Consider the following 26,565-nt stretch of genomic DNA (forward strand, 5'->3'; position numbering starts at 1 on the left):
AGGATAAAATTTTTCAGATGATTTAACAAATGTTTATGCCTTTGATCTATTAAAATTCAAACATTTACATATAATTAAAATATAAAAATTGGCAAGTAAATCTGGTCTTATTAATTACAGCCTATTTGCCACAAACTCTGGGTAACAGTTTATAATTTATATCAACTTCATGCCTCTTCAATTTTTGATTTTCATCCACTGGTGCAGGCATCTTAAAATGAATCAAAATTTCTACTGATACTATAAGAAATAAATGATCTTGCTTGAGTTACTAAAGTGTTTTTACCTTGAGTTGTGAGCTGTCCTTCTTGAGCCTGTACACAACGAAGCTCTTCGATAGTTTCCTTCAGAGAGTCCCTTTCTGTTCTTAGCCTCTGCAGAGACATTAGAAATAAGGAAAAGTTAGTTTTAAGTTTTATGAATTTATTCATCAGTGGTCTTTGCCTCACCTAAGAGAGTGATGAACAGTAGGGAACATGGGCACGTTTCACCTTTTGATATTCCACAGAAAGATCATAAAAGGACAAAATTACAACAAATGTAATATTTAACAATATAAAATATCTACTACGTGCAAGGCAGTATGTTATGCACAGTTAAAGATAACAAAACTGTCTACTCCATTGCTAATAAAGTATATTATACAAATAACATTCCTTTCATTAGACATAAAAAGATCAGATAGCTAAGACTTTAAATATTCATAAACCATGACAAAGTAAAAATATTTTTAAAAGATTTAAGATATGATGAACAACAAAAAGAATTGTGTCCTTTGTATTAGAGTACACAGAAAACAGAAAAGTTATTCAAATTTATACAAAGTCATGAACAGAACAATATGAGAAACAACAGTGGTAGAAAACACAAAAGTATACAAGAGAAATTAGAGTGGAAGTAAAAACAGTCTTTTAATCTTTTATTTTAGATTTATTTCTGAAACACAATTGTGAATCTTCTATCATTTAAAAACAAATAGAATCCCTAATTTTTAATTTATAAATAGAAGGAATTATTATAATCCAAATATGAGTTAAATATCACTGTCTTAATTTTAGGGGTACTCAAAACCCAAAAGCCCAATATATATACTCACATCTTTTTCTTTTTGAAGACTGTCAACTTTTTCTTTTAGCCGCTTATATTCAAAATCTAATTTATCTGCTTTCTTTGATTCTTCAGATAATCTGTTTTGTAGTTCTACCACCTGATACAGAAAGGTACCATTAATTTTTAAAATTTGGAACATTAGAAATTATCACTATTTTCTTCCACAGAGCTATGAAAACTCCCCATCTCCCAAGAAATACTAAAAAAATAAAAATTAAAAAATTAAAATGTGTACAATATAGCAGCCTAACCCAACAGAAAGAACTAGTAACAAAAATCTGGTCAGACATTATAGGTTCTAAATTCAGATCATCCAAAGTAACAATATACAAAATTACTAAAGAACATATAGGACAGACTTTCATTTCCTGTAATGAACATAACAGAGGGGTCTGAAACTCAGCACAAAGCAAAAGAAATGGTAGGGGACAAAAAGTCCCATTGTACAGCTCCGCTTACAAGAAAGTAAGAGAAAGCTTCAGGGGCTGAAACTTCAGTGGGAAGTTTGTATAGAAGCTATAGGTTCCATGATGTACCAACTGCTAATACCAGGAAACCAGAGCGTTGAATGTAAAGGAAGACCAGTTTTTAAACCATCTTGGGCTCTAAAAGGTGCTGAGTCAGTAAACAGGTAGGTTAGGAAATAATCCATTAGCTGGAAAAATCAGTAAGGAAGCTTGCCTGTCATAAAGTGAGTCCTCTGGGTTTAAAACCGTGTAACTTGAAAGTCTGTAACTATGGCCTGCTAATATGTAGATTTATGTTTCCATTTTTACAAAAGGCCTTATCCAGTAAATTCTAACTCAGGCAATTAATTTAAAGTTGTCTTGGTTGATAGTGCTGTGAAAAATGCGGTATAAACAAACCATACATTGTTTGAAGGAAAACATCAACCCAAACCTCCTAATATTCCTGAAGATAAAGAGGAGCCAAATGAAAGAGCAGAGCCTTAAAGAAGTCACTATGAACACCAGTCAGAAAAACATTAACAAAAACAACAAAATAGTAGAATAAGACCTGAAAGGATTTCAGACCGGAATTATCAGTTATAAAATACTAGATTTAATACTTAAAGAAAAATAAAGATGAAAATCTAAATTATAAAAGGAAGATGGTCAGGCAGGTTTGAAAGAACATTCAAAATGAACTTTTAAAAATAAAAATATTATCATTGAAAAATAAAGTATATTAAGCTCCAGATCAGAAAAATAGGTGGAGAGAATTAGCATATTACAGAATTTCACTGCAATATTTCTAGCTGTAGACTATTTATTTTGTTTGTAAAGCACTGTAAATACTATCTCTGATGTCCTTCATTAGTTCTTTTTCTTTTTTAAAAATTTTTATTTATTTCTAGGAGATAGAGAGACAGCGTGAGCAGGGGAGGGTCAGAGAGAAGGGGAGATACAGACTCTGAAATAGGCTCCAGGCTCTGAGCCTGGCTCCAGGCTCTGAGTCAGCACAGAGTCCGACGCGGGGCTCGAACCCACGAACCACAAGATCATGACCTAAGCGAAAGTTGGACGCTTAAACGACTAAGCCACCCAGGTGCCCCTGTCCTTCATTAGTTCTAAAAATATGTTCATACATCCTTTCTTCAAATAATGTCTTTCTGTATTTCTTGCTGTTCTCTTTTCTGGAATATTAATAATTTCTGGAATCATTTCATTTTAATTTGACATCTTTTAATGTCATGTATAGTTTGTCTGGGCTTATTTATTTTGGGTATTTTCTCAGTCCACATTCAAGTTCACTAATTCTTTCAACTTTACTGTATGAAAATTGCATAATAAAATGTTGGGAAGAAATATAGCCAGGGAGCAGCTGGGTGGCTCAGTTGTTTGAGTGTCCGACTTCAGCTCAGGTCATAATCTCACAGTTTTTGAGTTTAAGGCCCATTTTGGGCTCTGTGCTGGCAGCTCAGGGTCTGGAGCCTGCTTCAGATTCTGTGACTCCCTCTCTATTTGTCCCTCCCCTGCCCACACAATGTCTCTCAAAAAATAAATAAACATTAAAAAATAAGAAAAATAAAAGAAATATACCCAGCAAAAAAACTTGCCAGTATTCATGGTATACACAGCTGTTCTACTAAAACTTCTCCAACTCATTTTAAGCTAGCATAGTTTTGGTGCCAAAAATCAAATAAGTATGAGATAGAAAACTTTAAGTGAATCATAGAGGCAAAATATTCTAAGTAAAATGAACGAAGCAAATCTAATAAGGTGAAAACAATAAATCTCCAGTGACTAAATGAGTTTTAATTCAGGAATGCAAGGATGGCTTAAGCATAAGACAATCCATTAATATAATTCATCACATTAATAGAAAGGAAGAGCAGTATAGGAAATATCTCAATAGTGTAAGAAAAGGAGCTAATTAAGTTTATCCATTTAAGATAGGCACCCTGAGCAAAATACACTGGTAAAATATTTCAAGCATTCTGTATAAAATCAACAAAAAATGGTTGCCTAATATGATTACTTCTATTCTGAGTTGTATTACAGGTCAAACATGCTGATTAAGAAGGAAAAAAAGGGTATGGAATAGAAAAAAGAAAACTATTTTATTTGTATTCTATATGACTTCTGACAAGAGATCCTACAGACATTATCAGAAGTAATATGAGAATCTAACATGGCTGTAAAATGACAAACACTGATTTCAATTGTATAAATAAACAACAAACTGAAAATGGTATCCTTTCTTTTGCTAATTGCTGTTACAAAATCTGAACAAGGTACCTAAAAGTAAATGTAATATGTGCATGACATTTAGAAGAAAATTACATATCTGAAAGATACTGAAGACCTAAATAAATGGAAAGATATATTGACCAATAGGAACACTCTCTGTCATAAAGATGTCAATTCTCCCCAAATTAATCAACAGAGTCAATGCAATTCTAATTCCCAAACGTTTTGGATATAAAGGAAAGGAAAAGGTCTAAGAGACCGTTTCGAAAAAGAACAAGGTGTGGATGTCTGTATTATCATATAACAAAATTACTAAAAATTTATAAATAATAAGGAAGCAGGGTATTGGTATCAGAATAGACAAATAAGCCAATGAAACAGAAGAGAGTACCCAGAAACAAACTCACATTTAAGATAGAAACTTTAGGTATGTGATAAGATAGACTTAGAGACTATTAAATAAATGCCACTAGGTTGACTGGTTGCCTACATAGACAATAAAGTATTCAAATGGGTCCTTAATCTAGCATCCTACACAAAAACTAATTCCTTGTGATTTAAAGACCTAATTGTGCAAAACTAACTTTTTAAATCTTTCTTAAGAAAACAGAGATTAGCCTTACATCCTTATTAGGAAATTGTTTCTTAAAACATAAAAGGCATAAATCATAAAAAGACATTTAAAATTCATTACATTAAGTTAATCAATCTCAAAAAAGGTAAAGAGAAAGGTCAGATTGGTAGGAAATAAATGTAGCAAGTGTAACTGACAAAAGATTAATAGCAAGAACATATAAAGAACTTTAAGAAATCAGTAAGAAAAAGAAACACAATTTTAAAAATGAATAGAAGATTAAAAATGGGCAATTCATAAAAGAAATGTAATCAGTAAATATATTTGTAATTAGGGTAATGCAAAGTATAACCATGAGGAGACACTATTTCATATTCATACAGTTGGCAAAATTTCAAGTACAACCATACTATGTGTTGGTGATGATGTGGAACAGGGATTCATACAAACTTCTGGTTAGTAATAACTTTGAACAGCAATTTAGCAGTATCTCATTAAATGAAGATACTCTAAGGAAGAAATTCCTTATAGCTACAAAACTTACATATAAGTATAGAAGAGAACATATTCAATACTATTCATAGAGACATTTCTTGTAATTAAAAGAAAGGTTGAAATATCCTATATGTCCTTCGATAGGAAAATGGATAAACTGTGGTATCATGACTCAACAGGATACAATATAGCAGTACAAATGAACCAAATAAAACTATACCTGTCAACATAAACAAATCTCACAAATATACGAAGCAAAGTAAAGCACAGAAGAGTCTTTTTACTGTATCATTTATATACTTCTGAAACATGTCAAAAATGTTACACATTATACATATACATACGTATATGAGTAAATATATATGCACCAAAAGAATAAAGAGATGCACGGAAAGAAAACTACAAAATAGCATATCGGTTACTGTAATGAAGAAGGGAAGAGTATGTTTTATTTTTTAAGCATAGTTACTTGTATTATTCTTTTACTTTTGGCTATTTCTTAAGTATTACATAATAACTTAAAAATAAAAGACAATAAAAGGATCTGCTATAGAGACTAGTCAGTAACCTCTGGATAAGAGCTAAGTTTTAACGTTAACTATACTAGAATTAAAATTAAGAACTTAGTAGAAAAAAAAGAACTAAGTTTCATAAGTAAAAACCAGAATACTGTGAAAACAAAAGTCAGTGGATTTTTGGTAAGCCACAGTGTTATAATGGAGAGCTTGCTTGAAAACATCATTAAGAAACTTTGTTACTATTCTTTTTACCTGTCTCTTATATGTCTCAAGTTGACTTCGAGCTGCATTGGCTTTTCTTAACTCTTCCTCTAGACTGACAGTGTTCTGCATATACATAGTATTCTTTTCTTCTAAGAGTTTAACCTGACGCCTCAAATCACCAAGATCTTCTAGCTTCTTTTTATATGATTCCACTTGGCCTTCTAGTTTAGACACTTTATCAGAAGAATGTCTAGAATGAGATGGGAGATCAGAAATCAGAAACACATCCAGAGCTGTAAAGCTGTTTTAATAGTGCTAAACCAAGAGGGACTGCCAGAAAAGAACACATTTCCAATGAAGTTATAAGACCAAAGGTGATTCTAGATTAATGTTTTGTTCAGGCTAAAAAATATGACCAAAATTACAGCAAAACTTGTGATAGAGAATGTCATATAATTTAAGGAAAGCAAGTAGTGGTGATGGGGTGTGTGTGGGAGGGGTAGCCAGCACAGTGACATATCACACAGAAGCAAAATAAATTGTGTAGTGTCCAAATGATCTGGCAAATGGAATGACATTAGTGACCACAGGAACAGCCATTTCCATGCAGCAGTGTGGGGGGGGGGGGTAAGGAGAGGGCACATTTTAGGGAGTGAAGGAGAGAATGTAAATTTTACCTTGTATAATCTAAATTTGTTCTGGAGGGAAGGAGAGAGTAGTAAGTCTTTTTTCTAAGATGAGAGACCTAAACATATAAATATATGCTAAGGTGGGAGATCCAAATGCGAAGAGAAATGATAATGGATGGAACACAGTCCTTGTGTAAGCAAGAAGTGTTGAGACCCAGAGCACTGAAGAAGGAATCAGCGCTGGATATGAGAAAGAATGACTAGTCTACATTCTAAAAGCAAAAATGAAAAGATAGGTGGGAATGCAGGGCAGTTAGGAGGTGCAGGAAGTACAGGACATGTAGAGTCCCACAGCTCATACTTCTTCCTTGTTGTAGTAGGAGATGATGTCATCTACTGAGACTGAGGCATTGAGAGGTGGGGGAGGGGTAGGTGTCCAGTGAGAAGAGTTATGGAAACAGGTACTAGCTATGAGAGAAACGGGAGACAGAGCCAGCTATCATGAGCAGCAGAATGGTGGACTACAGATAAGAGCCCAACGAAGAGTAAAGATCATGGATCTGTAGTAGGACAAAACTCTATCACTATGTGATTGTTCTCTATTCATTCTCAGTATTCAAAGAGCAAAAACTGTAAATGGCTGGAATGATCCAACAAAGGATAGATCACACAAGTGGAATGGTGGCAAATCGAGGTGGCAGAGAGTGAAGGTGTTTAGTGAGAGAACAGCTGAGGTGCAGGTAAAACGGTCCAGCAAGGAAATGATGCATCGTGGGGTGTGACAGTATCCGAGAAAGAGGAAGACTAAGTGACCAGAGGACTTGAAATTAAAGAAAAGGAGTCATTATAAGAGAAGCTCCAGAACTACACAAGTATGAAGTGATGGTCGGAGACTAGTTTCTATTCAACAAACATTTATACAGTACTTACTTGCCAGATACTGTTCCAACGGTTTAGAAATAAAAACTCACTTAGTTCTGCCTCTAAATCTGAGGTAGGGAGGTATATTATCTCCATCTTACAGATGAGAAAATGGTTACATGAGAGGTTAAATAAAAGGTAGCACTGGAATCTGAACCCAGTTAAATACCCTCCTATTCAGAGATCTGAGAGTTTGTAACATCAGTGGCAGAGCTGTTCTGGGTGATAACAGGCCTGAGATGCCACAAAGACAGGAAAACTGTTTACCTAAGAACATCTATTTCATCTTTTAGAGACTGAGCATCATCTGCCAAAGTGGTTAGTTCATCATTCTGTTGCCGGAGTTCAGAGATTTCCTTTTCTAACTCTTCACAGCGTATACGATAATCATCTTTGGCTGCTTCTAGTCTGTAATCAAAACAAAAGAGACCAAGAAAATGCTATTTACTATCTAATAATTCTCCTTAGAAAAGTAAAATGAAATAACAAACATGAGAATAAACTCATGAATCTGTCTCCCACTTTTGTGACCGTTAAGTTTTATCTCCAAGTTTTAACTATCTTGAAAATGGATTTCACTGGTCTAAGGCTTGTGGAATCATAACAACTGGCTACCACTTCTCTGTTTAGCAAATTAGACATCATGTAATATTTTCCCAAATACAGCACATATAATTTATTTAAAGTTTTATTTTTGACTATGAAATTAACAGATGTTCCTTGCTGAAAATTTATAAAATACGGAAGAGCAAGAAAGAAAAAATATGTATTAATCCAAGTAGATAATACTGTTAATATTTTTGAGTATATCTTAGTCTGGTTGCTATTAATAGGTCTTTTCCTCTCCAAATATGGATAATACTGTTCCTACTTCTCATTTGTTTTACTTAACATAAATCTTTCCTTTTGATTTACAAGATTGTCTCTAATGTCACAAATCTTTCTTGTTGATTATTTACTTTTTTTTTATTTAAGAGAGAGAGCAAGAGCAAGTGAGCATGTGAGTGGGGGAGAGAGGCAGCAATGACATGGAGCTTGACCCCACGAACAGCGAGAATCATGACCTGAGCTGAAATCCAAGAGTCGGATGCTTAACTGACTGAGCCACCCAGGTGCCCTCCACTTAAAAAACTTTTCTTGAGAGAGCACAAGTAGGGGAGGGATGGAGAAGGGAGAGAGAGAATCTTAAGCAGGTTCCACACCCAGCAAGGAGCCTGACCAACCACAAAATCATGACTGGAAGCAAAATCAAGAGTTGGATGCTTAACCAACTGGGCCACCTAGACAACCCCTCAGGTGTTCCTTTACTTACTTTTAATTTATAGAAGTATTTCAATTTAACAGAAATTCTTAATTTTTACATAACTCTACTGATAAATTTTCTACCTTATAGTTTTTACTTGTTATTGTATAATTAGAAAGCTTTTTTCTTTTATCCTATATTTTTCTGTTAGTATTTACAGGATTTCATTTTTAACACTAAAATTCTCAATTTTCTCTGGAATTCACTTTAGTATATGATGTAATGTAGGAATCTAACTTTTCCTCCCAAAATATTTACCCACTATCCCAAAACCATTTAACAAATAATTTAACCTTTACCTATTGATTAGAAATGCCACCTTTGTCATATTACACATTTATGTATACACTTGGGTTGGTTTCTGGATCTTCATTCGTGTTATTGGTTGTCTGTATTGTGCTGCACCAGTACCAAGCTTTTAAAATTAGTACAGGTGTATAACATTTCAACAATGGACATAGCAAGTACTCCCTCATTATAGTTTGAGCGTAAATGTTCTGGGAATCTCCTGCTCATCAATACTTCTGGCTGAACATAAAATGTGAATTGGAATCAAATTCAAATTATATAATAATTTAAGAGAAAATGGCATTCTTACAATACTCTGTTAAAAACATGTAAGCAAAAAACAAAAAACCAAGGGTGCCTGAGTGGCTTAGTCAGTTGAGCATCTGACTTGGGCTCAGGTCAGGATCTCACACCTCGTGAGTTCGAGCCCCATGTCAGGCTCTGTCTGACAGACAGCCTGTTTCTCCCTCTCTCTCTCTGTCCCTCCCTGGCTCATGCTCTGTCTCTATCTCTCTCTCTCAAAAATAAGTAAAGTAAACATTAAAAAAAATTTTTTTAATGTGTAAAAAATCCAGAGTAAACATATGTTATCTTTCTTCATATATTGAAATATTTTTTATGTACGACAGAGTTTTTGTTGTGTAAGTTCCTCACAGTCCTTCAAAATTTTATTATTCTTTAGGTACTTACATACTTACAAAAACAAGCTTTTCCTGATGATACTAACTAGTTATTGCTAGAACATCTTATGACCTATACAAATGTCTTAGAGTTACCCTATCCCCATTAAGTGTCTACTGGTTCTGAAAACTTTTGGTTGATTCACTTAACATTTTCTAGGTGGACCAACCTGTTATCTATAAATAATGATCATTTACTTTTTGTCATTCCAAAATTTTTATCTTATTTATTTTTATTTCATTTCCTAGAAAAGTAATAACTAAATTGTATTTATGTGCCAGGCAATATTCTCATTACTTTTCATATGTTAACTCATTTAATGCTCATTTAAGACAAAAATTCTAGAGGGTAGGTAATTATTAGACCATCTTATAGTGAATGAAATGGAGGCATGTCCAAAGTTACACAGCTACTAAGTGGCAAAGGCAGGATTTTTGGAATGCCTAGAAAAAAACTTAAATACTAGATTAATACAGATTATCCTCTTGTTCTTTACTGAGAATTTCACATTCCAAGCTTATTTTATACTATTCCTTCTCCTTTAACTTATGGGTTGAAAGAGCTAAAATAAGAAATTTAATAGTTATTGTAATAGACTTAATAATATCTAACAGGTTAACAATCCTAGAATAAAGTTTACTTTAATACAGTACTGTACTGGATTGGAGTTGCTGTTATTTTAAAAATATTCATAGTATCAGATGTTAGTAGTTTTTTTAAACTATTTTTGTTGGTTTTGATGTAAGGGAGGGAAAAGTGGAAGTAAATGCTTATGCTCCAGATGTTTTCATTGTCTAGAAAACTGGATTTAAGTCTCCTCTACCACCAACTATTTACTTTTAAATATTTAAAATCTATAGGCAATTTTAAAGACTAGTCCAATGAATATCTGCATACCCTTTTCTAGATTCATCTACTTACTGCTTACATTTTGCCTCATATGCTTTCTCTCACTCACTTTATGGGTAAACACATACATAATATATACACATACATTTTTTTTGAGAACTATCTGAAAGGAAGCTGCAGATGTCATGACTCTTGACCCCTAAACTTTAGCAATAAGAATAGACTTTTATATATCATCACAATACTATCATTATATCTAAGACAATTAATATTAATTTAATATTATCTAATATGTAGTTCATATTTAAATTTCTCCAACTGTAGTAAAAATGTTCCCTCTCTCCACCTTGATCCAGGATCCAATGAAAATTTTCACATTATCTTTAGTTGTATTATTCCTTTTGTATTTTACTCCTCTTAGTTTTTATTAACATAGACTTTTTTGATGGGCAGCTAGATGGCTCCGTTGGTTAAGCGTTGGACTTTGGCTCAGATCATGATCTTGCGGTTTGTGGATTTGAGCCCCGTGTCAGGCTCTGTGCTGACAGCTCACAGCCTGGAGCCTGTCTTCAGATTCTGTGTGTCTCTCTCTCTGCACCTCCCCCACTTGCACTCTGTCTCTCTCTCAAAAATAAACATTTTAAAAAAAATAAAAAATAAAGAAAAATAAGCTCCTATTTTATTTACTTTTTTGAGTAGTCTTAGCTATTTTTAAGGATATTCCTTATTCTGATTATTTCCTCATGATTACATTAATTTTAAATATCTGGCAAAAATACCATATGGGCGACACTGTGTACACTGTGGGTTGTGCTGCTTAGTTTGATGATTTAATTAAATGGTAACTGCCAGATCCCACCATTGAAAGAATATATTGTTCCTATTGTGATTAAAAATAATGTATGAAGGGCACCTGGGCGGCTCAGTCAGTTGAGCAACTGACTTCAGCTCAGGTCATGATCTTACAGCTCATGAGTTCGAGCCCCGTCTGTGCTGACAGCCTGGAGACTGGAGCCTGTTTTGGATTCTGTGTCCCCCTCTCTCTATCTGCCCCTCCCCAACTCACGCTCTGTCTGACTCTCTCTCTCAAAAATAAATAAAAACATTAAAAAAAAAAAAATTAAAAGCACATTGATACCACTGTCACATCTATTAAAATTAATAATTTCTTTAAAACAATCTATGAGACTTAAAACTTGAAAACTTGTATCAATGATCAAAAAAGAAAAAAAATTAGATACAAGGTCATAATACAGAAAAGCCAGAAGAATTATATATGAATATAAGGAATAATAAATATTGAGAGATATAAATATGTAGTACTGAGAAGTAACTTAAAAGTGTTTAAGTGGTTCAAAAGAATAATTGCAATATGTATCAAAACAGGTATTCTAGAATAAATAAAAGATTGAGACACTATTTCCTTTATAATGAATACACAGGGCAATTCTAATTACCACTTCCCCAAACCATAGTTTAAAAACTAACCACAACTGAGGGGCACCTGGGTGGTTCAGTCAGTTAGGCATCAGAATCTTGCTTTTGGTTCAAGTCATGGTCTCACAGTTCATGAGTATGAGTCCTGCACTGGACTCCATGTACTGATAGTGCAAAGCCTACACGGAATTCATTCTCTCTCTCTCTCTCCCACCCCCCACCTCTCAGCCCCCCTTCACAACAAAACAAAACGTGCCACAATTTAGAAACAAAAGGGTACAGTCATACTTAGATTTTACTATCTACCAATTCTGTCTTAGAAGGTCAAGATAAAGATGAAGAGTTACCCAAGTTTTTGGTCTCAGGACCCCTTCATAATTACTGACATTTCAAAGAGCTTTTATACAGGTTTTATCTATTGATATTTACTTATAAGTAAAAATTAAAACAGAAACATCTAAATATATTGAAAATAACAGCAATAAACCCATTATGTCAATATAGACAACACATCATTTATGAAAAATAACTATATCCTAAAACACAAAAACAGGGAGAACAGTAGTGATGTTTTATATTTTTGTGATTCAAATAATCCAGTTTAACAGAAGACAGCTGGGCTGTCATAGCTATTTCTCTATTGACCTGTTGGGACACCTTTTTGGCTGAAATATGTGAAGGAAATCCATCCTGGCATAGATGTGCAGTTAGAAAAGGGACGGTCTGGAAGCCTCTCTGAAAGAGCGTTTGCAAACCTGCAGGGGTCTGCACACCACATCTTGAATTGCTCATGTAGACCACAGGGGACAGACTATTTCCAAGGTTAGAAAAGACTTAAATATAGTTTATTTTTTTCTGTTACAGCAAAATATATTCTTTACTGATAATTCCTTCAATTTTGTGGTTCTGTTTTATCTGGCAGGATGCCCAATTTTTCCTTTTTTTCTTTTCCCTTTTAGCATCCAATTGCCAAAGGGCCATTCTCCCTTCCTTTTGGTCTTTTCATATCCCAGAAGATGTGTTTAGTCCCTTTAAGTTAGCTTGCCCTTTAAGTCTATCTTTATAAATTATGCACTTGGCCTTTTTATTGTGTCTCTTTAAACCAAGTACCTGCAAAGGGCACCAATCTCTTTATGTTAGTGCCGCTATGTTTTCATGGTATCTGGTCCTTTAAGGCAATGCACTTGACATTGAAATCTTTTCCGTGAAGTTTGTGTTTTAATCGCTTTTTCTGCTTTAAAAGTGATTTCAGATTTTCAGTGAATTTAATCTTTCTGGTGATCTCTCCAACTTACCCTCAGGCCTCATATTTTTCTGTCTTCCTCCAATTTTGTTACTCTGCCTTTTACTTGCCTCAAACAGCCTAGGAGGATGGGGTGGGACAGATGTGTGGGATGCGTGGCTCTTGTGTGTTTTTCTCACAAGAACAACTGAGGTATACTGTGTTTCAGATTATATTGAGCGTGTGGCTTCGACAGAATTTTTCCTAGATGTGAAGTTACCTTCGTGTCACATGGGAAAATTTGGGGAAATTGTTTATTTTACATCTTCCTTTGGTTTGCATTCACCTAGCATTATATAGCACCAGAGTGGCATAGTCCTAGCACTATATTCTTAACTTTAAAAGTCAGTTACCAAATGTTTAACAGATAGACTCTAGTGAGTGGTCTTTTACCTGAATGTTTCTTCTTGGAGTTGTTCTAATTGAGTTTGGAGCTGCAGATGCCTTCTTCCTGCAGGACTGTTAGGATCTTCTATAGAATCAGACTGATTAAGTCTCTCCATTAATACCTGATTCTCTGCCAAAAGACTACTTTTCTCCTCTTGCAACGCTGCAACCTGTTAGAATATAGCAAGACAGCAATTATGTCTTCCAATTACACTGGCATCAGCATAATCACTTGTGAATTACCATTATGAATTAAAGGCAGTTTTACACATTTAACTGACATTCCACATTTACACTATTTAGGAACATTGAACAGGCAGAGCAATATAAAAGAGTAAGCAGGATTCATTCTTTATATCTGAAGATAGTTCATCAAATTAGATGTAAATGGCAACTAGGCACACAAAAAAATACTCATGATTAATCATGAAGGAAATTCAAATTAAAACCACAGTATTATACCAATACACTCCTAGAAAGGCTAAAATAAAAAATATTGGCTATACCAAGTGTTGGCAAAGATGTAGGACAAATGGAAGCCTTGTACACCTTCGGCGACAACATAAAATGTTTCAAGCACTTTGGAAAACAGCTTTGCATTTTTCCCAAAAAATTAAAAATGCAACAACCACATGACCCAAGCAGTAACTACTTACTCAAGAGAAATAAAAGCACATGGCCACACAAAGACTTACAAGAAATGTTAACAGTTGTTTTATTTGTAATAGAGAAACACTAGAAACAACACAAATGTTCATCAACAGGTGAGTGGATAAATTCTACTATATGCATACAAGAGAATACTGTTTGGCAATAAAAAAGAATTAACTACTGATACCATCAACACGAAAATAATGAAAAAAATCAGACAAAAAAGTATACAATGTATGATTCCTTTTATATACAAGTCTAGAAGATACAAACAAATCTACAGTGCAAAGCAGAGCTAGGGACTAGAGGGGGAATATAGAGTCAGGAGGAAGCTTTTGAGGGTGATGGGTTCATTATATCAATTGTGGTACTGTTTTCACATATTCATACATATGTCAACATCAAAACATGAATGGTTTATTATATGCTTATTATATCTCAATAAAGCTGTAAAAACAAAAGTTAACCATCGTTTCTAATTCTGGTTCCCCATCCTCCATTAAACTCATTCTTAAACTCATCCTTAAGCTCATTCCAGCTGGGTTATTGGCCCTTCCATTCTACAAAACGGCTCATCAGGATCACTCCTGACACCTTCATGTCACAATCAACGTTTGACACAACTGATCACATCTTCCTCCTTGAAGCATTTCCTTGGCTTGGCTACCAGGACACCTTACTCTGCGGGTTTCTGTACCAGCCTACCAGGCTTCCCTGTCTGCTTAGTCAATCCCTCTTTATTTCCCTGCCATTGGAGTGCCCTACAGCTTTTCTTCTTTATATACAGTGTTAGCTTCCAGTTTCCCAGCTGTACACCTCCTCTATTCAGTGATAACTTGCACATTTCTTTTTCTAGCCTGGAACCCCAAAGAGGACATCACTTCCACTTGGATGTCTAACAGGCATCTCAAATTTAAACTATCGAAGGGGAGAGTTCTTAATTACTCCTCACTCCCACTCCCTCCAGTCTTTACCATTTCAGTGAAAAGGAATTCTATCCTTCCAGTTGCTCAGCCATAATCCTTAACATCTTTCCTTCATACCCACATCCAATCTGTCAGCAAATATCATTGGCTCTACCTTCAAACATATTTTGACCGCTTCTTACAAGCCCTAAATTCCAATCTAAGCGAACATAATTTTTTTCTTGGCCTGGATTTCTGCAGTGGCTTCTTAAGTAGTCTTCTAAATTTGGCCCTTGCCTCCCTTTAGTCTATTCTCTGTACAGTAGCCAAAATAATCCATTTATACAAAACTCCAATCACATGACTACTTTGCTCAAAAATCTTCCAGTGGCTTCCCACTTACTCAAAGTCAAAATCTTTACAAAGGTTTATAAGGCCTCTTCAGGCTGATTTCACTTCACACACTGTCTAGAGAGCACTCCAGGAACATTTGTTGAATAACTGAATGAAGCTAAAATGCCAGTTGTATAATTTGTCAGATTTCTAAAAATGCATGACTCTTTTCTCAGAAGAGAGCAGTGGCTCTATTCCATGTCACTGTACTATTTCAATCCATTTCTGCGCCTTCCTCCTTTTTTTTTCTTTTTTCAAATGATGTATACCTGTATATTTGGCAAAAGTCTTTTTCATACACACAGAAAAAGGAGACTACAGGTATACCTCATTTTACTGTACTCCTCAGTACTGCCATTTTTACAAATTAAAGGTTTATGGCAATCCAGTCTCAAGTCTATAGGCACCATTTTCCCAACAGCATTGCTCACTTCATGTCACATTCTGATTATTCTTGTAATATTTCAAACTTTTTCATTATTCTTGTATTTGTTATGGTGATCTGTGACTGATGATATTACTATTGTAATTACTTTGGGGTGCCACCAAATGCACCCATATAAGATGGTGAATTTAGTTGGTAACTGCTGAGTGTGGTCTGACTGCTCCACTGACCAGCTGTTCCTTCCCCCACTAGCCTCTCTCTCTCCTCAGGCCTCCCTAGTCTCTGAGACATAAAAATACTGAAATTATTAGGCCTACTATGCCCTGTAAGTGTTCAAGTGAAAGGTTGTGCATCTCTCATTTTAAATCAAAAGGCAGAAATGATTAAGCTTAGTGAAAAAGGCACGTTGAAAACCGAGATAGGCTGAAAGCTAGGCTTCTTGTATTAAATAGTATAGCCAAATTGTGAATACAAAGGAAAAGTTCTTGAAGAAAATTAGAAGTTTGAAGCTACTCCAGTGAACACACAAATGATAATAAAGTGAAACAACAGCCTTATTGCTGATATGGAGAAAGTTTTAGTGGTCTGGAAAGATCAGCCACAATATTCCCTTAGGGCAAAGCCTAATCCAGAGCAAGACCCTAACTCTCAGAGGTGAGGAAGCTGCAGAAGAAAAGTCTTAAGTTAGCAGAGGTTGGTACATGAGGTAAAAGGAAAAAACTACCTCCATAATAAAAAGTGCAAGATGCAGTAGCAAGTGCTGATACAGAAGTGACACCACACATTATCCAGGATATTAAGGAGTTGAGATAATTCATGAAGATGGCTACACTAAACAGATTTTCAATGTAGATGAGAAATAGCCTTCTATTGGAAGAAGATGCTATTCACAGCTAGACAGGAGAAGTCAATGCCTGGCTTAAAGGGACAGGTCGACTCTCGTATTAAACATTAATGCACCTGGTGAGTTTAAGTTAAAGCCAATGCTCATTTACCATTCTGAAAATCCTGGGGCCCTTCAGAATTATGCCTAATCTGCCCTGCCTGTCCTCCACCAATGGAACCACAAAGTCCCAGTGACAGCACATCTGCTTACAACATGGTTTACTAAATATTTTAAGTTTACTGCTGAGACCTACTGCTTGGAAAAAAAAAAAAAGATGACCTTAAAAATATTACTGCTCATTGACAATGTACCTGGTCACCCAAGAGCTCTGATGGAGAATCACAATTAGATTAATGTTGTTTTCAAGTCTGCTAACACTATATCCACTATGTAGCCCATGGATCAAGGAATAACTTAGACTCTCAAGCCTTATTATTTAACCAGCACATTTAGGGAGCATTTGCGTGGCTCAGTTGGTTATGTGTCTGACTTGTGATCTGAGCTCATGTAATGATCTTGTGGTTTGTGAGTTTGAGCCCTGAGTCAGGCTCTGCGCTGACAGCATGGAGCCTGCTTGGGATTCTCTTTCTCCCTCCCTATTCTGCCCCTCTCCCACTTGTGCTTGCTCTCTTGAAATGAATAAATAAATATTTTTTAAGAAAGCAAATTTGGTAAAGCTGTAGCTGCCACAGATAGTGCTTCCTCTAATGGATCTGGGTGAAACGAACTGAAAACCTTTGGAAAGGATTCACCATTCCAGATGGCAACAGGAAGATTTATGATTCATGGGAATTGGTAAAAAAAACAAATCAACATCAACAGAAGTTTGGAACAAGTTGATCCCCAGCCTCATGGATGATTTTGAGGGATTCAAGACTTCAGTGAAGAAGCTAACTGTAGGGGCACCTGGGTGGCTCCGTCGGTTAAGCAGCCGACTTTAGCTCAGGTCATGATCTCACGGTTCATGAGTTTGAGCCCCACATCGGACTCTGTGCCAACAGCTCAGAGCCTGCAGCCTGATTCTGATTCTGTGTGTGTGCGTGTGTATGTGCCCCTCCTCTGCTCACTCTCTTGCTCAAAAAAATGAATAAATGTCAAAAAATTAAAAAAAATAAAGAAAGAAAATAACTGCAGATGTGGTGGAAGTAGCAAGACGACAAGAATTAGAAATGGATCCTGGGGGTGCCTGTGTGGCTCAGTGGGTTGAGCATCTGGCTCTTGATTTTGGCTCAAGTCATAAGCCCAGGTCATGGGATGGAGCCCCGCCTCCAGCTCCTTGCTGAGCATGGAGCCTGCTTAAGATTCTAAGATTTTCTCCCTTTCTCTTTCTTTCCCTGCCTCTCTCCCCCGCTTGTGCACTCTTTCTCTCTCTAAAATTAAAAAAAAAAAAAAAAAATATTCTCCTTCTATTTCCCTCTGCCCCTTTCCCCTGCACACGTACTCTCTCTCAAAAAAAACAAAAACAAAAACAAAAAAAACCCAAAAAACACCAAACCAACCAACCAAACCAAAAAAGAAATGGAGCCTGAAAATGGGACTGAACTGCTGCCATCTCAGATAAAACTGTAATAAATGAGTAGTTGGCTCCATATGGGCAAGCAAAGAAAGTGACCTGGGGTGGAGATACTGTGAAGGTTGTTGAAATGGCAGCAAAGGATTTAAAATGTCACATAACAGCGGAGAAAGCAACCAGCAGGGTTTGAAAAGACTGATGCCAATTTTGAAAGAAGTTCTACTGTGGCTGAAGTGCTATCAAACAGCATAACGTGCTACAGAGAGATCATTTGTGAAAGAAGAGTCAACTGATATAGCAAATTTCATTTTAACAAACTGCCATAGCCACTCCAGCCTTCAGCAACCACCATCCTGATCAGTTAGCAGCCATAAAGGCTGAGGCAAAACACTCCACCAGCAAAAAAGATTTTGATATGCTACAAGCAGAGATGATGGTTAGCAATGTTTAGCAATAGTCTCTTTATAATTTAAGAAAAAGAAAAGAAAGAAAAAGAGTGCACATTTATTTTTATTAAAAAAATTTTTTTAATGTTTGTTTTTTATTTATTTATTTATTTATTTTTATTTCTAGGAGAGAGAGAGAGACAGCATGAGCAGGGGAGGGTCAGAGAGAGAGGGAGTCACAGACTGAAACAGGCTCCAGGCTCCGAGCTGACAGTCAGCACAGAGCCCGACGCGGGGCTCGAACCCACGAACCGCGAGATCATGACCCAAGCGAAAGTCGGACTTTCGCCGACTAAGCCACCCAGGCGCCCCTTTAATGTTTGTTTTTAAGAGAGAGAGAGAGTACAAGCAGGCGAGGTGCAGAGAGAAGCAGAGACACAGAATCTAAAGGCAGGCTCCAGGCTCTGAGCTGTCAGCACAGAGCCTGACACAGGGCTTGAACTCACAGACTGCAAGATCATGACATGAACCGAAGTGGATGCTTAACTGACTAAGCCACCCAGGTGCCCCTACATTTGTTTTTAGACATAATGCTATTGCATACTTAATACAATACGATATGATAAAGTATAAATATGACTTTTATACGCATGAGGAAGCCAAATAATTCATTTGACTCGCTCTACTGGGATACGGGCATTATTGCAGCAGTATGCAACAAGGCCAACAATAACTCTTAACTATGCTTTTAATAACAAATGATGCATAAACATGATTTAAGAAAGAAAATCAGGGGCACCTGAGTGGCTCAGTCGGTTAAGCGTCTGACTTCGGCTCAGGTCATGATCTCGCGACTCGTGAGTTTGAGCCCTGCATCAGGCTCTGCACTGACAGCTCAGAGCCTGGAGCTTACTTTGGATTCTGGGTCTCCCTCTCTCTCTGCCCTTCCCCTGCTCACATTCTGTCTCTCCCTCTCTCTCTCTCTCTCTCTCAAAAATAAACAAACATAAAAAAAAAGAAAAAAATAAAAAATCAGACACAAAAGGGGCTTATCATAAAAAGCTACAGTCTCCTACAGAGTGCTTCTGCTTCTAAGAGACAACTCATTTTAACTATTCCTAATTTTACTATCTTGGGTTGTTATTTTATATCTCTAAATGTTTTATACTTCTGTTTCTTGATTTATCAACATCAGACATTATCTAGTGACTCTCTCCTCTGACAGGTTAAATTACAGCAACTTGTGCCATCCTTCCTTTCCACAAACAGCTATATCACTATTCTTGTTTCCTTCACTGGTCACCTCTGCAATTTCACACAACTACTACCTAATAACTCCCTTCACTCAATCCCCCACCCATTCACTCACTCACTTATGTGCCTACTATATGGACCATGGACGACAGGACTGTGGAAGGCCTTCCCAGGAGACCCAATTTACTACTTGACACATCTGAGTACCCGATACACATTTTAAGACAAATTGATCTGGCAAATTTGAGCTGAGACTGGGTGACTAGAAGGAGTCAGCCATATAACGGCTGCTCTGCCACAGAAGTGGTTCTTGACTTCTTGCTCCTCATGGCTCCTATCCTAGCTTACTTCTTAGCTACTATCAAGTGGACCTCTACTTTCACAATAACAGTTCTCTCTAGGACAATTCTAAATGTTGAAACTGGATTATATGATTACATTAGAGATCTGAGTATCAAGTGCGTTACTGCAGAATTAAGTGTGTCACTGGGCAACCCCTTCTCTTCTCATAACCTCTCTGCAACCTGCCATTCACTTTGCAAAATGTTTATACCAAGTTTGGCAAACTTCTGTAAAGAATCAAGCAGTGAATATTGAAGGCTTAGCGAGCCATAGGACTCTGTGAAAAGTACTCAGGTCTGTCCTTACAGCATGAAAGCAGTCACAGACAAGATGTGAAAAAGCAAGGCTGTGCTACATTAAAACTTTACTTACAAAAGCAGATGACAGCGTGTTAGTTTGGCAATCCTAGTGTATAACTTTAATGTTACTGTGACCAGATAAATATTATTTACCTTATAACCCAACAAGTATGCTATGATTACACTTCCTCCTATGTGCATCCAAAGCAATGACCAACACCTATGCCTTTCAAAGCAAAATGCTATTATAAAATATTATGACGTATGTGTATTCACGACCCAGCTTTAACAAGCATCAAAATATGGTCAATTATGTCTTATTTGTACCTTTATCCATGCCCCCAACCTTCTTCATTTTGAGGTGAATCCCAAATAATTCTTTTCTTATTTTCTGTCCTTTTATTAGTGAGAGATTTCTTGAAATTTACCCACCCTATTACCTTTTAAAAAATATTTTTATTTTTAAGTAATCTTTGCACCCAACATGGGGCTCAAACTCACAACCCTGAGATCAAGAGTCACATGCTCTACAAGAAGCCATCAGAGTATTTATACTACGGATATTGGCAAACACTACACTCAGGGCTTTTAAAAATCTCTACTCCTCCAAAGCTAGCACTGATGTCCCTCTTTTCTTTTCCTGTGTCTTTATGCCATTTTCATTTAGTTATTATAAATCTAATGGGGCAGCAAGAAGGAAAGAAAACTAGTATATTTCATTAATCTACCATCTTTAATCAAAAATCTGTTTTCCCTTTTTTTCCTCTTTAATTAGGGTTGTGTTATAGCAAACTGTACTCCATGGTAGTACACTGTACGTCTGGCATTACTTCTAATGGTGCATCTCAAATAGGTGGTACACAGAACAGATCTCTTACCTGCATATCCAGTTCATGGCACCTTTGTGCAATTTCTTCCTTTGCTGACAAAGCTTCATTTAGTTCCTCTGTAGTTTTCTTCAACTAGTTAGAAACAAAGAGATACAATAAACATTTCAATATGAAGTAGCAACAATTCATAATTACACAGGTACAATAAAGAATTAAAACACTTCCCTCCCATTTCTTTCTGAGGGGCAGGGAGAAATGGAGAAAAACTTCTGAAGAGTCAAAAGAAGGCACTTCTCACTTTGAATATCTTCTAGTTCTAAGTCTTGCTTTTCTGTACTGTGAATCTGGTACTTTCTTCTTATCAAGTTTTCTTACATTTGCCTATCTGGGCTACATGATTCTTGGTAATGTTGATTCTGTAAAAACTGAGAAATTTAACCTTGATAAAATATGCATGTGTTAGAGGACAGGGGTTTCAACTGTTGAAATATATAGCTAATGTATTTCAACCCAAGTTCTTCAGTCATATTAAACCTTTATGTTAGTTCGCATAGTTTTTTTTAAATATTGTTATTCTGATTTCCAACACAAACCAAACATTTCTGAGTTGTGTTCCATTAGTATATAAACTCTAAGTTAGCAAAGGATGAGCAAATTAATTAAAATTACTTAATTTAAAAAAAGAAAAATTGGTTAAAAAATTTAGTGGCTTTTCCTTTCATATGACCAAACCTCTGTGTAATATAGATACAAAAACATTCATACAAGGTAACAACTTTAGGGGCGCCTGGGTGGCTCAGTCTGTTAAAAGTCAGACTCTTGATTTAGTTAGGCTCAGGCCGTGATCTCCAGTTCCAGCCTCCCTCTCTCCCCTCCTCCTCTTTGGGATTTTCTCCCTTTCCTTCTCACTCTGCCCCTCCCCTGCTCACATGTTCACACATATGTTCTCTCTCTCCCTCTCAAAATAAATACACTTTAAAAAAAAGGTAACACCTTTAAAACCTAACATCATAAAATAAGGGAAGCAAATTACAACTTGGGTTAAAATTACATCATGTTCAAAGATTTTCCTACAAAGCACTTAGAAACCATGGGTAAGAAATGAGAGAGGGTAATGTGAAGATATCTGTTCACACTTTGGGGCGGATGTCCCAGGATAGCTGGAACACAGAAGCTGACAATGTAACCAACAGTATTCTACTGAAAAGTAGGAATTAAAATTATGAAATAACTTTTGGTTAAAACCACAAGAACACACCACAGAGTTCCTTTAAAAACATAGTAGGTTCCTTAATGCATTTAAGTATCTGTTGACTGTTCAATTGCTCACAGAGGGTAAAATGATCTTTATTACAAAGATAAAGGAAGAATAATGTGAAAAGGTATTTTGTATTATAAATAAATCATAAGATTAAATGCATGCTATTTTCCAGGAATGCATTTGCTGTGTTAAATGTAGCATGAAGAAAGACATCACTAATGGAAAAAGAAAAATCATGGCTAGAAAACACGAATTACCACTTAATCTATTTTAAAGTGGGTTATGCAATATTTTAATTACAAATTACAAATTTAATTACTAATGTGTAATATCCACTAGTAAAGTTCTTGAATTTTAGTAAAAAACAGAGAATTAAACCAATATATTCTGTAAGCAATTTCAAATGAAACATTCTTTTCGTTACTACATAAAGGTTATCCTTTTCAATCTCTGCATGGATAAAAACAATACAAAATGAGATACCTGGCGATCAAGGTCAACATAGGCATCATTTCCAGCAGAGACAGGAGATTCCTTGCTCATCAGCTGCAATTAAGATTTAAATGATTGTAACTATGAGGCCAAAAGACATCATATAAAATGTATTTACATAACAACATGAACACCCAAATCACCATAGAATTATAAACATTAAAAAGAAAATACAAATGTAATAGGAACATATTCCTATACATTAAAACCTCTCAGTCTGGAATATATTTTCATTCGAGAATAATGCTTTCATTTAAAATTACAGGTCTAGAGGGGCACCTGGGTGGCTTAGTCAGTTAAGCATCCGACTTCGGCTCAGGTCATGATCTTACGGTTCGTGGGTTCGAGCCCCGTGTCAGGCTCTGTGCTGATAGCTAGCTCAGAGCCTGGAGCCTGCTTCATGCTCATGCTGTCTCTCTCTCTCAGAAATAAATAAAAAACATTAAAAAATTAAAAATAAAATGAAATAAAATAAAATTACAGGTCTAGGGGGCAGGTGGGTGGCTCAGTCGGTTGATTTCAGCTCAGTCAGGACCTCATGGTTTGTGGGATGAGGCCCAAAATCCGGCTCTGACCCTCCCCCCACACTGGCACACGTGTGCTCTCTCTTTTTCTCAAAATAAATTAACATTTGAAAAAATAAAATAAAATTATAGGTCTAAATTCTGGTGCTCATTTTCACTGTAGGCCCATTCATAAGAATCAGCTATTCTTATCACTAAAAAGGCAGGTCTTTTAGTTTAAGAAGTGGCTAAATATTTTAAAACTTACTTTTCAGTAAAAATAAAAAAGGGCAACGCTAAGTATCTATTTCTAAAGAATATGGGCAACATCAACAAAAATCAATCTACGCCCAACGAACTGGCTGATATTTGTGACACATGCACACAAATCTATTATGCTTTAGCCTCTCACCCTTGAGTTGCAAACAGAGAAGATCCATAAAGTGTGAGGGGCTCGGGGAGAAAAAGATAAAATTCTGATTGTAACAAGTCAGGGGCAAACCCAAATAGTCCTAATTTTCTGTTGCTTCCTTCTTATGTTCTGTCTGAAGGACAAAAGAATGGGGGACAATTAGAAATGTGGGGATGCACTATTGAGAGATCTTATAATTTCAACCTTCAACCCCATTCTCGAGAGACCTGAAATGATGTGTTCGGCTGTACCTTGTTCTTATCAGCAGTTCTCAAACTGAAGTTCTCAAAACAACAGCATCAGCATTGCCTGGAAACTCATCAGAAATGCAAATTACCTGGTCCCAGCCCAGATATACTGACTCAAGAAACTGGGGTTAGGGTTCAGTAAAATGTTTAATAAAGTCCTCCAGCTGATTCTGATGCACAATGAAGTTTAAGAATCAATGTTCCATATTAATGGGATGAGAAAAGTTCAAAGTTCCTTAGCATACTCAGGGGGAAAAAACCTCAGGAGTAAAAAAATACTGGCCTCAAAGTTTATGCTTTTATTGTGACAATATAAATCAAAGGATTTTTAAGACTTCTTCCAATTGAAAAAATAATCCCATGGTAGAGAAGATACAAGTCATTAAAAATATAAAAAGGAAAAAAAACATTATTTTACCATCTAGAAATAATCACCTTTTTAAAAAAAATTTTTTTTAAACATCTATTCCTTTTTGAGAGAGAGAGAGAGCACAAGGGGGGAGGGACAGAGAGAGAGGGAGACACAGAATCTGAAGCAGGCTCCAGGCTCTGAGCTGTCAGCACAGAGCCCGACGCGGGGCTCAAACACACGAGCAGTAAGTGAGATCACGACCTGAGCCGAAGTCGGACACTTAACCGACTGAGCCACTCAGGCACCCCAATAATCAATTTTTATAATTCTGAAATATTTAAGAAGCTACCAACTGTGGGTGTAGCACAGGTCAAGTGAGAAAGACAAGCACGGTGTGATAAGGGCTGTGGTGGAGTATCAGAGAGGAGGTATCTGGCTCGGAGGCAGGCAGCAGAAATACTAGGAGTTATCTCCCCCCCAACCCCCTACCCCCACCCGGTCTTTTTCCTTTTCCTATTATTTCAGGTAAGTCCTCCTCATAATACAGCAACACCTCTGAATAAAAACTAGGTCTCCTATACTCTGAACACAACCTTTTGTCATCCCTGCTCTCTCATTCAATTATGTTTAATTTACGTGCTTCTCCACCTGAAGTTTCCAGGCACTCCCTATACCTCCCTCCTTTCTCCCAGGTTTCCAGTCAGAACCCATCACTTTTTTCCTTATTCTGCTTAGACTTTATAGTAAACATTGTTTTTGCCTGATCACGTTTACTCTTCTTTCTTTTCCTAACATCCTCTTATTTGGGGAAATCTTCCTCCCCTGCTTCAGCTTCCACGGTTGATCATTTGTTTAACCAACTACCTTCTCTTTATAACCCAGATTTTTCACCGTCTATTACGTTGATGACTTTTGTCAATATCAATTCTCTTACCTCCATTCCTTCTTCCTGGCAAAATCTCACTCTAAAATCAATCCAAATACCTGTCTGTTCTGACCATAAATCCTGACTGCTAAGTACTGAGAGAGTAAACAAAAACATTTTTAATCCTAAAACACTATTAATACAGTTTCCACTTTCATCTGGGCCTTCAAAGTTGTCCCCAAAGTACAGTTATGCTTCCCCAGCCAGCAGTTTCTTTATTCCCTTCAGATTATTCTAAACCTTTCCTACTTTGTAAACCTCACCATCACCCCCATACTCTTCATCAGAAAATTTTGTCTCCAAGTAAGAATTTCCCATGTCTTAATACAGAAAATTGGCAACATTCATGCCCATCCTTTCCTTCTCCAATCTTGTAATACAAGTGTTGGTCTTCCCATAGGAGGCTAATCCCTCCATTTGTGCTCCCTGACCCAGTTTCTCACAGATCCCGTACCATTAATCACCCTCTCTCTTATAAATCAACATCTATCCTTCTCTTACTTGAGGCTTCTTCCAATTAGCATTCAAAGAATTAAAAGGCTATCATTTACTTGACCACTATTTACATTTCTCCAAAGAATGAGCAGTCTTCTGCAGCATGAAGAAGGTCAGCATCATTTGTCTTTAGGGAAATGCAAATAAGCTGCAAGAAGATACCACTTCACACCCACTAGGATGACTACTATAAAAAAGATGGACATCAAAAAGGGTTGACAAAGAGGTGGAAAAACTAGAATCCCAGTGCACTGCTGGTGGGAATATAAAATGCTATGACACCCATGGAAAAGAAGTTGGTGGTTCCTCAAAAAGTTAAACAGAGAATTACCATATGACTGAGCAATTCAATTTTAACATACCCAGAATAGGTGTTTAAAACAACAACAAATAAACAAAAAAACCTGGGGTGCCTGGGTGGCTCAGTTGGTAAAGCATCCAACTCTTGATTTCAGTTCAGGTCATGATCTCATGATGATGAGGCTGAGCCCACATCCACGCCCAGCGCAGAGCCCACTTAAGACTCTCTCTTCCTCTCCCTTTGCCCCTCCCCACTTCTCTCTCTCATTCTCTCAAAAACAACAACCCATATACTAACATTCACAGCAGCATTATTCACAATAGACAAAAGGTAGGAACAACCCAAATGTTCATCAACTGTT

At 36.4% G+C, this 26,565-nt stretch overlaps 1 protein-coding gene across 1 annotated transcript in view; it reads right to left on the reverse strand.

Moving 5' to 3' along the window:
• HOOK3 (hook microtubule tethering protein 3) overlaps window positions 1–26,565 on the reverse strand; it is a 112,554-nt gene that overhangs the window by 41,395 nt on the left and 44,594 nt on the right. Inside the window, exons 8-14 of the mRNA XM_077773056.1 lie at window positions 22,960–23,022; window positions 21,264–21,347; window positions 13,378–13,541; window positions 7,412–7,552; window positions 5,643–5,844; window positions 1,097–1,207; window positions 287–374 (exon numbers count right to left, since the gene is read on the reverse strand). Coding sequence (XP_077629182.1) covers window positions 287–374; window positions 1,097–1,207; window positions 5,643–5,844; window positions 7,412–7,552; window positions 13,378–13,541; window positions 21,264–21,347; window positions 22,960–23,022 — 853 coding nt within the window. The remainder of the gene's footprint in view (window positions 1–286; window positions 375–1,096; window positions 1,208–5,642; window positions 5,845–7,411; window positions 7,553–13,377; window positions 13,542–21,263; window positions 21,348–22,959; window positions 23,023–26,565) is intronic.

Source organism: Crocuta crocuta, unplaced genomic scaffold (assembly GCF_008692635.1).
Source record: "Crocuta crocuta isolate KB4526 unplaced genomic scaffold, BGI_CrCroc_1.0 scaffold177, whole genome shotgun sequence".
In the NCBI taxonomy this organism is placed as follows: Eukaryota; Metazoa; Chordata; class Mammalia; order Carnivora; family Hyaenidae; genus Crocuta; species Crocuta crocuta.